An 11,294-nucleotide genomic window follows, 5' to 3' on the forward strand; every position below is an offset into this window, starting at 1 on the left:
ACATGTACGTGTTAAACGTTGGAAAGAATTTTCGGGGACGCTTTTTTTTTCTCCTTTTTTTTTTCTTTTTTTTTTTTTTTATGATCCCCTCCTCCTCCTCCTCCTCTTATAAATTCACCGCGCATGGCCATATGGGCTGTTTGCGTGGAGCAGGCATGCCTTGTAGAACAATATCCCCCACCCCCACCCACCCCCTTCCCCCCCCGCATTGCCGCCAATTCCGTTTTCTCTTTTCTTTTCGTTTGTTTTTTGTTTTTTTTTTTTTTGTTTTTTAATTTATTCCGAGTGGTGTTTTCATGAAAAAAGAAAGCCATGAAGAAACGACTACTCCAAAACAACTTCGACGGCCGCCCTCGTCAACAACAACAAAAAAAGAAAAAAAAAACCCACCAAAACGTTAACAGGCACAATAAATAAATAAACAGCAGGAAAAGGGGTGCAGAGTCATAACATATAAGAAAGAAAGAAAGAAAGAAAGAGCGGTCCAGTGCATCTCAAATAAAATGATTCAAAACATCTTTCTTTTTTTTTTCCCCTCCTTCCCCATCTTTCTTTCCGCCACTCCGTCTGTCCCTCTCCCTCTGTGTGTGTGTGTGTGTCTGTGCGCATTGCCATCACTCACACATTCCTGTGGCTTTTCCCCCCATTTGTTCCTTCGATATCTTTCTCTGTTGTTTCCCCCACCACCCCCACCACCACCACCCATTCAACGCCTGTCGTCAACGGATGTCTCACAGCCGGCATCGCCCCACCTTTTTTTTGTTTGTTTGTTTTTTTTTTTTCTCCCCTTTTTTCTTCTTCGCGTTGTTGTTGTTGCTTTTGTCCCGTCCACATCGTCACTCTCGCAGACACACACACACAAAAAAAAAAAAAAAACACTCGCCACGTGTCGCTTGGCACGGCACAAGAAAAGAGGAAGACAAAATGATGGGTGGCATGAAGGATGGAGAAGGAGAAAAGGGAATGAGAGAATAAAAGAGAGAGAGAGAGAGAGAAAAAAGGAAGGGAAACCCTTGCGGTCAATGAAGGATGTACATTTCAAATTACATCCCACTACAAAACAAAAATATTCACTTCCCTTTTGTTTTTCCTTTCCCCCCCCTTTTTCGTTTTCTTTTGTTTTTTTTTTTTTTTGTTGTTGTTTTTGTTTTTGTTCATTTTGATTGTCTTTTTTTTGTTTGTTTGTTCTTTCACTTTTCAAACTGTCATCTTTTTTTCGGCACGCCACTTCTTTTTTTCTTTTCTTTTCGTTTTTTTTATTTTATTTTATTTTATTTTTTTCCCGTTTCCGTTTTGTTGTTGTTTATTTTGGTTTGCGTGGAGGAGTTGGAATTCTCAGGTGAATACATGCAGAAACGGGAGAACTCGTATCGATGCATACATTCGCCGCGGGGCATCCGTCTCCCACCACGCACTAGCACCGCCGGCATGCGCAACTCAACTGTGCGTGCGCGTTCGCCGTGGGGAAAAAAAGAAGGGGGAAGTGAAGGGCGGGTGTCGGTCTGTGCACAGGGCCGCGGAGACTACACATTCGTCCAGCCGTCATTTTCTAGGGAGGAGGAGCTACTGGGGGGGGACGCCGGGTTTCTCGGCACCTCCTCCTCACACTGCTGCTGCTGCTGCTGCTGCTGCTGCTGCACGGCTTCCGGCGATGAAGTCTCCTGCACTGCGGCATCGCGTCCACTCTCGCATGCACCGTCGCCGTGATGTGCGCCGCTGCCGCCCATCGCCGGGTTCTCTACGTGGTTCGGCGGCGAAGATGATAAAGACGCGGCAGATGAATTGGCCGCCGCCGTCGTCGTCGTCGTCGTCGTCGTCTCCATGGCGGCGTGTACCAACTGCATCTGACTCTCGCTCAAGTTGCACTGCTGGACGAGCTTCAGCACCGCCGCTAGTTTTCGGCGCTCGTCGTTAAGTTCCACTTGGAGCAGATGCACAAGGGACTCCAGCGCGGCAATTTTACCCTCCTGTTCCCGCCATTCCGCCTCCGTGCGGTGCACGACGCCACGGGAGTTGCGGTCTTCTCCAGCGCCGGTGTCTTTCGCGTCCGCCGGCTCCTCCTCCTTCCACCCGACCAGTTCGTCGGTTGCCTCCATGAAACGCTCGGCGAGGCTCTTCCCCTTCGACTGCTCCTTACGTGGCGCCTCCGCCTCAGAAGCCACCTTCGCTGCTGCTGCTGCTGTTGCTGCTGCTGCGGCGGTGGCGGCCTCATCCTCCTCGCGCTTCCGTCGCTCTGCAGCGGTGGAGAGGCGCAGCTGCGAGAGACGGAAGAAGTAACGATCAAAAAACGCATCTTCCGTGACGCGCTGCAAGTCAGAAGGGGAAGCTGTGGCGGATTTCTTTGGGGTCTTGACGTCCCCTTCCCCACCCTCTAATGACGGCTGCCCGGGTGTCGTCTTGGACTCCGATGGGCTCTCCCGCTGAGGAAGATCGCTTGTCTGCACCATCGCGGCGTACTTCTCAGCTACCAGCGGGTTCTCGTCCAAAAGTCGTTGGCGGCACGTCATGGCGGCGTTATAACTACTGCCGCTGCCGGATCCGTCAAAATGATCCCGACAAAACGCATTTACAGAGCTGTACACGCTGCGGCGGATCCATTCCTCAAACAGCGCCTTTTCCTCCGGCTCGCGTGGTTCCTCAAGGTACACCGCGTCTGTTCTCTGCAGTGCAAAGATAGCAGCTTCATCCAGCGGGCACTCCTGCGCCAACAGGGAATCCTCGTCGCCAGCAATGTAGGTGCTATGCCCAGTCACCTCCGCCGCAATCCGTGATACCATGTCGGCCAGGCCCTTTGTGTCCTCCATCAGACTGCTGGTGAAGTCCCCAAGATCCCTCGTGATGTTTTCAAGCCACATAGCTGAATGCAGATGCTGCTCGAATTTCACACCGCACCTGTAGCCCCTCTCTCGTTCTCACTCACTGTTGTTTCTTCCCTTTTTGTATATATATATATATATATGTGTGTGTGATTTTTTTTTACTTTTCTTTTGAATTGTGTTCTCACCTTCAACACATTCCGTGACGCATTAAGCCATGCACAAATTCAAAGAGGGGCAAGGTGGAGACGATGAGAGCGGTGGGGCCGCAGCAGCACAGAGGCCGGGGACGCACACGCAACATGCAGGAAGTAGAAAACTCAAAAAAAAAACAATAAAAAAAGAAAAAAAACGTTGCAGTTTCTTCTGAGGGATTCACTCGCCGCCATGACTTCTCCTGTCGTCGTTTCAGAGGGCCCACGTCATTTCTTCTCCCTTCTTCATCGTCTTCGCCGTCTGCGGGGAGTGAGCGGGCAAGAAGAGACACAACACAAAAACAATGAGGGGGAGGAGGAGGAAAGCAGCCGCTCGGCCGGCAATTAAAGCCCTCATCCACTCAAAGCAAAGCGACATTTCTTCGCTTTTCCTCCAACCTTGTGGTCACCATCGCAGCTGCACTCATGCAATGGCGCTGCATCGCCATCGTCTTTTTCCTCTTCCTTCACTCACTCACAATGTGTACGTGTACGCCGTGGCCCCATTGCGTTCCAAAAACCCGCGGTCGATGAGTCGCTCAATGACACATTTAAGCGTGGCCATTGTGACGGGAAATTGCACAAGTGTTGAGACCGCCGTGACAAGATCCTCGTGAGTCGCACAACGTTTCTCCTTCATGAAGCGCACCACGGCAGCCTCAATCACGTGCTTGTGTTCCTTCAGCACATCGTCCACGGCCAGCATGCTGTCCGCGTCATTCCTGCCGGTAGAAACATCCTCGCCGCTGTTTGGAGTGTTGTAGAATGGGATGCGGCAACGCATGCTGCTGACAGCAAAGTGCGTATTGAATCGCAGTCGGTCGGTACCAGCCAGCATGGGAAACGCCGCGGCAGAAGAACCCCCCATGGCCGGTTCACGCAGCAGGAGGGAAAACTTCGGGTGGCACAGGCCGTAAATGGACCCCGTCACAGCTGGAACCAAAATATCAACGGCAAGCCGATCACACAATGCCCCCACTGTCACCGCCTCCACCCTTTGCGACGATGATGACGATGGCGTTGTATCCATCATCTCCTGCAAGGTAAGCAGGATGGCAGCCTGCAAAAGTGTTCCCGTGAGGTTTCGTCGGACGGTCCCTATGGAGCACCTCACAACCGCCGAGGACAATTGATGCTGCCACAAAAGCTGGCGGTCAGTGAAACATTGACGGTAGAAGTCCTGCACGGACTTGGCAAGAAGGCGCATCGGGGACGGCAGACGAACCGCCAACGTGGACTGCGTTGGCCAGAAGCCAGACGTCAAAATGTGCAACTTCACCTCCGTGTTCCAGGGCAATTCGGCAATGAGCGACATTGCCTCCCCCTCCTCCTCCTCTTCGTTGTCGACCCGCATCACCGGTGGCCACTGCGCAGAGGCGTCATCACGTTCGCCCGTCACCCATGCCTGGTATCGTTCATTCAATTCCTGCGACACCTTGAGGTCGTTGAACATTCCCTCAAACTTGGACGTCTCCACCCCACATGCCTTCTTGAGCTCCTGAATAAAACTCCTCTCAGCATCCAGACGCCGTGGACGCTGGTATTGCAGCAGACGGCGCGCAAGATCATGCCAATAAAATGTCTCAAAAATGCCCCGCGAGGGAAGTAGGGCGTAAATGCGCCCAATGTAATTTAGCAAACCCCCACAAGGTGACACAGCGGTCGCAGTAGCAGTAGCAGCAGCAGCAACTTCGTCACTACCACCATCATTGGCCGTCGCAGTCGCATCCGCGTAAAGGCAATTATCACCGCTACCGTCATCGCCTTTGGTGTTAGCGGGGGCGGACATCAGCGTGTCGTTCTCCTCCTCACGCATCAGAAAGTCAATGTACCGTGCAATCTGCCTTGCAAATTCCGTCTGGTTCTCCTGCAACACCTCCACAAGGGCATCGTTCAGCTGCACCGTAAAAACCATGGAGTTTTCCGCAAAACACTCGTCTATCACACTCTCCCCGCGACGGATGAGCGCAATCATCGCCTTGACGGCAACAAATCCCTCCCTATCCGCCGGTCTTGAGGTAAGCTGCCGAATGATCGTTACGCCCTCATGCAAAATGTACTCACGGAACACCGCGCCACACTCCTTTCCAAGTTGCACGTATTTCCCCAAAGCAAGAAACTGCCAAGCGAGACGAATGCAGTCGTACTTCTCGTCTTTCACGAGTCGCTCAAAGTCACGTGCGAGAACATCCGTGCCATGTGCAGCCAGCAGCGACGTCTGGGCAATCTCCTCCAACTTCGACATGGTGTTGGCTTCCAGGCAGGCCTGCACGCGCCGTCGTCCCTCCTGGAGGAAACAACCGACCTGTTGAAAAAATACCTCCGCGCTTTCGCCGTCATGCCACATGCGGTCCGCCACCTCCGTGTAGAATTCCTTGGCGACTGCAAGTACATCTGGTTCCACGCGCAAAAAATACACCTCAATAGAGGAGCAAAGATTTGTAAAGAGGAGTATCTCCCGTCGAACGTTGCTTTCGTTTTCAAAATCTTGACGCAAAAATGTAAGAAATCCCAACTGCGCCCGCGACAGGAGCCACGGGTGCTGCAGCAATGCTTCCTTCATGATCGCAACGGCAAGCCCATCGATTGACCGCACCGCATGCATTCTTGAGATATACCAGCGATCCAGATACACCCACACCTCCTGCAATTCTGCAACGGCAAGCCGATAATGGCCCCAAACATGCACAAGACGCATAAATGTCAAACACCCCTCTCCATCGGGCTCACAGGCCGTGGTGAGAAATTGCAAAATGTGCATGACGTAGGCCTCAAGAGATTGCTTCAGCTTTTCATAGACGGCAGAGGCAGCATCCAACTCAACGAGGGTCCGCACGCTTCGGCAGGCGGCATCCGCCGCATACCCACGATTAGAAACATTCACTGGGGGAATGCGCACGCTAATCGACGACATCGACGACGCTGACGGCGAGGATGATATTAAAAATGATAGGAGTGAAGTGGAATGCTCAAAGGGTGGCGTGGAGGAGATGACATTCTCCGATTGGGCGGCCAAACGCACAAGCAGGGCGTCAAGCATCCCTTCAGCCACCGTCCATGCCTTTTCCTTTTCCTTCTCGCACGCTAGCCGATGCATCTCAGCGTCATGCGTGAGCAACTTCACTGTTATACATGGCTTCTCTTGTGAAGGCCCCACGTCCCACTGAAGAGCCGTTGGTGGTGGATCGTACAGCGTGCGGGACGCCATGACAGGTGCTTCCACAACTTTTGATACCCCTTCTTTCTTTCTTCTTTCTTTTTTCTCACCCCCTCCCTCCTTACTTTCTTTTTTTTTTTTTTTTTTTGCTTTTCTTCTTTCCTTCTGGTGATCTGGAAATAATAAAATAAATAAACGATGTAAGGGACGTACGGTGAAGTCATTGCAGCCGTGCAGTGGGAGGTGAGGGATCTGCGGTTAAGAGGTGTAACAAAAAAAAAAAAAAAACTGAATGCTGAAAATAAAATAAAATAAAAAAGCACCGACATGTGTGATCTTCTCATCTCACCCCTCCTCTTCCCCCTTCAATGTTGTCGTTGCTGCTGCTGCCGTTGCCGTAGGTGTTTTTGTGCTCCCCCTCTTGTCCGCGGCATGTCATCAAGGAGAACAAGGGAGGGGGAAGGGGCCATATGCGCACAAAGAGTGAGATCCAAGCAGAAACGGAAGAATAATAATAATAATAATAAAAGAGAGAGGGAGAAAAAGGCAATAGGCACACCAAAAAAAAAAAAGGAGGAAGGTGGAGAAAATAACATATAAACAAAGTTAAAAAATAAAATAACATAAAAAAGGATGGACGCTGCGCTGGAAGGCGGTGGATCATTCTGTGAAGCAAACGGACACGTCCAATAATCCCCATCACCACTCGTCCCCATCCTTCTCTACTTTCATTTTATTTATTTATTTTTTTTTTCCACCTGTGATATCTTTGCTGCGGTTGTTTTTGCGTATGTGTTGCGTTTCTTCATCCCCACCCTCCCTACCGCCTTATTTTAATGGGTACTACAAGCCGCAGATGCGCCTTCTTGCCTCTCCTCCTTCCCTTCTCCTTGTTCCCTACATTTCTGCACGTGTGGACAGGAAGACGGTTTGGTCTCAGGTGATGCACTCAGACGACTGTTTGCCGTCACCATTACTATGCGTATTAGTAACAATACTGTTGCTGTTGTTGCTTTTTTCTTCTTTTCTGCCTTGTGTTGCTGCATTTCATTGCTCCAAGTACAACTTCAGCACCTCCCCGTAATGCATCGCGTCCTCCGCCGGCCGTTGCTTAGTAATGGCGCCAATAATAACCGGCATGTCGTCTGCCACAGAAAAAACGCTTTCTGCAAGAAATATAAGAACGTGAAAGTCCGCAAGTTTTTCAATCAACGGTACTTTGCGTCGCTTTGGGTCCTCCATGTAGTTGCGGAGGTTAATCATCGCTGGCGGCTCCATGCCAGGCCGTGACACACGCATGAAAAGATTTCGTACCACCGGCGACTCAAACTGCTGCACCGCGACGTAACTAGTAAACCAACGTGTGTCAATGTCGTGGCTAGGCGCCATTGTCACGACGCGCGGGTGGCCCTTTTCGTCCGTTTCCTGCTGCGCCACCTCAAGTGGGATGCTGCTGTGGACATACTTGGCACTCTCAAGGTCCGAGTAATCGTCCGACTTCTCCCGCAGGACTCCCAGACGGTAGAAGTGCACTGCCTGCGGTGATGTCTGCCACGCCTGGCACTCAATACGGCCTGTCGTGAGGCTTGGGCTCATCGTGAGCAGCACACACTCATCGCCAAAGCGCGACTGCTCACGGGCACAAAGCAGAATCTCGCGAGAACTAAGCACCATCTCCTCTATGTCACGTGGTGGGTGTGTGCAGACGGCACCAACACGGCGAAGACCCAACAACGCCGCAATGCGGTCAACATTCGGAAGACGTTTGTCAGGGAGATAATGAAACGTGTACGCATCGCCATGTTGCTCGGGCTCATATATCGCGTGTACCTCAATTAGGTTGAGGCTGGCATCGTACTTACCGTAAAGAATGCCGTAACGCTGTAGCGACCAGTCCAGTTGTCGCACAAAACTCTGAAATAGGTTCAGCGACACGGCATCCGCGCGTACCATCTGCGTCCGGCTCTCCACCCACCGTATACGTGAACGGTCAATCGCCTCCATGAGCTCGGAGGAACGCACAATGTTTGACTGCACCACAGCGCCCCCCACTATCGTGTGCCGCTCAAGATTGTGAAATATGCCTGTCTCTGGGCAAACCTCCTTCTTATATGGCAGTTCATGACAATGGGGGCATGGCTCCACGCGTGGTTTCTCCGCCTCGCTCAGTTGTTGGTACCGTGCCGCCCGCTCACGCCGAATTTTCTCTAAATCCGCCTCAGTCGGCATCTCGTGTGTAGACTGCGTCTAATATATATATATATAGTTATATATGTATTATGTATGCACCGCTCTCTCCTCCTCCCCGTTGTAATGGTTGGGCGTCGGAGAAAAAGAATATATGGATGTGAATATGTTTCCCCCACCCCCACCCCTAACCCCTCCTCTTGAACTCTCTCTTTTCCCACTGAAACGCAATCACTCCGTTCCCCTCGGCAGGGGGGGGATAAAAAAAAAAAAGAAGTGGTGGTGGTGCGTGTCACGTGGAGCCCCCACAGGAAGAAGAAAGGGAACGATGTCGCACGGAAATAATAACAATAACACAAATAAAGCAAAATGGCCCTCGTCCCACCAGCCTCACCACAAAAAAAAAAAAAAAAGAGAATAGAGAGAGAGGGAGAGAGAAAGAGAGACGGAGTTGCTTTAGAACGTCAAATAATGCTCCCCACGCCTATCAAACGGCTCCGTGCGGCCAAGCAGACGAAGAACTGTGCGGTACGCCCCTGTCATCACCAACGCACGCGTATTGGTCGTTATTTCCGACTCGCGCGCCCTTTTTCTTCGTTCCGCACCCCGCTTTTGCTTTTGGACCTCCTGTGGGGCTGTTTGTGTGGAGCGGGCAGCACCTCTCCCACTCCTGCTGCCCTCCACCCGCACTTTGATCAGGAAGTCATCGTCATCCCCATCATCGTCGTCGTCGAGGTCGCTGTAGTAGACACCGTCGCCGTCACCCTCTTTTGGTGCCGCTGTCATAGACAAAATGCGCTGCGGCACCAACACCCGCTCCCTCTCCCTTACGTACGCCTGCAACTCCCTCATATTCCGGAAGCCAAACACACTGACGCCTCCGCCCGATCCCCGCACTTTTGTCTCCTCATTCCCTCTGGATGCGTTGGTCGGGGTCATATTCGCTGCCGCCCTTATTCCCCCACCGCCGCCTTCATCTCTACGTGTCAGTCGCAGTTCCTCGCGCCGCTTACACTCCGCCTCAATGCGCTGCATCATGGGACGCACCTTGTGCTCGACCCAGTACGCGTGATAGGTCGGTGGCCACGCCTCGCACACCTCATCGCACAGCAGAAGATCCGCACAGAGTTGTCGCATTGACGTCGTCACATTCGCGTCCTCTGCGCATGCAATTGTCACCTCGTCTGTGAGGGACGGTACGAAGAAGGGCTCCAGCTCCTCCGGGGCGGCGGTGTAACGTGCTATAAAAAGTGCCAAGGCACGAATAGGGCGCCGTGGATGACGCACAAAGTGCACAAACGCATCACGGTAAATAAGTCCAAAGCGGTAGAAGACGCCCATCGCGAGAAGGAATGGACTCGCGTTGCCCTCCTCGTCCATCACGCCAACGTACTGCACCTCTCGCTCACAGTACCGCAGCAAACTCTCCACACGCTGTTCATGCTGCTCTGCGTCCCGCATGGGGACCGTCCCGCCCCCTTCAGGGATTTGGCAATAACGAGACTCAAACTCCTGCAGCCACTCCGGTGTGAGGGCCTTCTGCAACGTTTCCCACAAGTCCTCATCGAAATTCATACGGGATCGCAGGGATTCCTTCTTTCTTAAGATCTCCGCAGGTGGGGCACGTGGTTTTCCGCCACCCCCTGCATAATGGTTGCGCAACCGCATGCGGTGAGGCAGGGCAATAAAGGGATTCCTCAGCCCAATGCTGAAAAGCTCCGCCGCCGCACGGGAGTCTGTAACAAGAAGAAGGACGTGAATGCAATCGTCCTCGTTACCGGCGTCTGTCGGTGGTGTTGACTCCATGTCAATAAAAAGAAGAGAATCTGGGGGTGGTGGCACAAGGTCGCCGCTGCCACTATGACTACCGTGCGTTGTATGTATCTTGCGGCGTACGGTTGGTGTTAAAAGACTATACAACTCTGTCTGTAGCTGCAGCAATACATGTGGCTGTATCGGCTGCGGGTGTTCCGCCGGTACCTCCAACACAAACTCGGGCCCACAGAACAGGTGCGGCTCGACCATCGCACCCTCCTCCCAATGCCCTCCCTTTCTTCGCCCTTCTCACTTCCCCTGCGTCTGTAGGTGAGGAGTTAAAATCACACACACACACACACACACGGAGGGAGAAAAAGAGAAAACCGCCCCCCCCCCCCCGTCCTTTTCCTTTTTTCCTTGAGAACCCAGTGTGGTGCGGCCAAGCAGAAAAGAAAGAATAAAGCAATGGAAAGGAAATCATGCCCAGTACGCCAAGAGGGGGCAGCAAGTCGGAGGATTGCAGCGTCAATAAGAAAGGGGGGAGAAAAAAAAAAAAAGGTAAGGGCAAGACGTCCTCCCACAGACACGTTGCATTCCCTCCGTTGCTGCAAGAGGGAACCTGAGCGATTATTTGCGCTACGCAGGGTTTACTTCACTTGTAAAGGGCCACTGCACGGTGAGCAGCGGGTATGAAACCAACACACAACGTCTCACAGCCGCCTGCAGTTTCCCTCCACGCAGTTTTCCTGCGGCGTCCCTATTGTAAATAAAAGGGTCAGCGAGGATTTCCAACAGTCTCGGTAGAGTGAAAAAAGGCCGCTGCTGCTGCTGCATCTGCTCGATAATGTAGTCATTCTCCTCAAGAAAGCACTCCATCTTGCTCAGGGGTTTTGCTGCCAGTGTGGTGGCACCGCCGCCCTTCGGTTTCTGATTCGTGGCGGCCGTTGTGGTGGTGCCGGCACTATTGCTAATATTATTATTATTACTGTCGTCTTCGTAGTTGTCTGCGGCAAGCTGCAGCACCTTCTCGAGCATCGACACCAATAAAGGGACTGTTGTCCGCGTCCACTTGTCGTCATCGTCATGCTGTCGTTCCTGTTGCTCCTGTGATAAAGCTACGAGCTGCTCTAGCAGAAACGTTTTCTCCTCCTCCGTGTACGGCACTTCGGAGTGAATCGTCAG

General features: G+C 52.2%; 5 protein-coding genes across 5 annotated transcripts, besides 21 other annotated features; all 5 read right to left on the bottom strand.

The window, feature by feature from the left end:
- Positions 1-11,294: a sequence feature (heterozygous, non-Esmeraldo-like haplotype).
- Positions 42-80: a microsatellite.
- Positions 224-273: a sequence feature (T-rich).
- Positions 456-479: a microsatellite.
- Positions 517-583: a sequence feature (CT-rich).
- Positions 754-823: a sequence feature (T-rich).
- Positions 906-1,008: a sequence feature (GA-rich).
- Positions 1,104-1,155: a sequence feature (T-rich).
- Positions 1,235-1,278: a microsatellite.
- Tc00.1047053506709.10 (hypothetical protein, conserved) lies at positions 1,524-2,855 on the bottom strand (the record flags this gene model as incomplete). Its single annotated transcript, XM_801590.1, has 1 exon — positions 1,524-2,855. The coding sequence occupies one exon, from the start codon at positions 2,853-2,855 to the stop codon at positions 1,524-1,526; it is 1,332 nt and encodes a 443-aa protein (XP_806683.1).
- Positions 1,608-1,638: a microsatellite.
- Positions 1,788-1,818: a microsatellite.
- Positions 2,167-2,195: a microsatellite.
- Positions 3,139-3,168: a microsatellite.
- Tc00.1047053506709.20 (hypothetical protein, conserved) lies at positions 3,486-6,218 on the bottom strand (the record flags this gene model as incomplete). The annotated part of the gene is made up of 1 exon (XM_801591.1): positions 3,486-6,218. One exon carries the CDS (start codon positions 6,216-6,218, stop codon positions 3,486-3,488), a length of 2,733 nt encoding a protein of 910 aa, XP_806684.1.
- Positions 4,667-4,700: a microsatellite.
- Positions 6,249-6,334: a sequence feature (CT-rich).
- Positions 6,466-6,486: a sequence feature (AT_rich).
- Positions 6,675-6,694: a microsatellite.
- Positions 6,898-6,921: a sequence feature (AT_rich).
- On the bottom strand, positions 7,215-8,396 carry Tc00.1047053506709.30 (hypothetical protein, conserved; the record flags this gene model as incomplete). Its single annotated transcript, XM_801592.1, has 1 exon — positions 7,215-8,396. The coding sequence occupies one exon, from the start codon at positions 8,394-8,396 to the stop codon at positions 7,215-7,217; it is 1,182 nt and encodes a 393-aa protein (XP_806685.1).
- Positions 8,774-8,800: a microsatellite.
- On the bottom strand, positions 8,811-10,379 carry Tc00.1047053506709.40 (hypothetical protein, conserved; the record flags this gene model as incomplete). The annotated part of the gene is made up of 1 exon (XM_801593.1): positions 8,811-10,379. The coding sequence occupies one exon, from the start codon at positions 10,377-10,379 to the stop codon at positions 8,811-8,813; it is 1,569 nt and encodes a 522-aa protein (XP_806686.1).
- Positions 9,057-9,116: a microsatellite.
- Positions 10,455-10,475: a microsatellite.
- Tc00.1047053506709.50 (hypothetical protein, conserved) lies at positions 10,749-11,294 on the bottom strand (the record flags this gene model as incomplete). Its single annotated transcript, XM_801594.1, has 1 exon — positions 10,749-11,294. A coding segment is annotated over one exon (546 nt), but the record flags the coding sequence as incomplete, so codon positions are not given.

This window comes from Trypanosoma cruzi, genomic scaffold (genome assembly GCF_000209065.1).
Source record: "Trypanosoma cruzi strain CL Brener 1047053517181 genomic scaffold, whole genome shotgun sequence".
Classification (NCBI taxonomy): Eukaryota; Euglenozoa; class Kinetoplastea; order Trypanosomatida; family Trypanosomatidae; genus Trypanosoma; species Trypanosoma cruzi.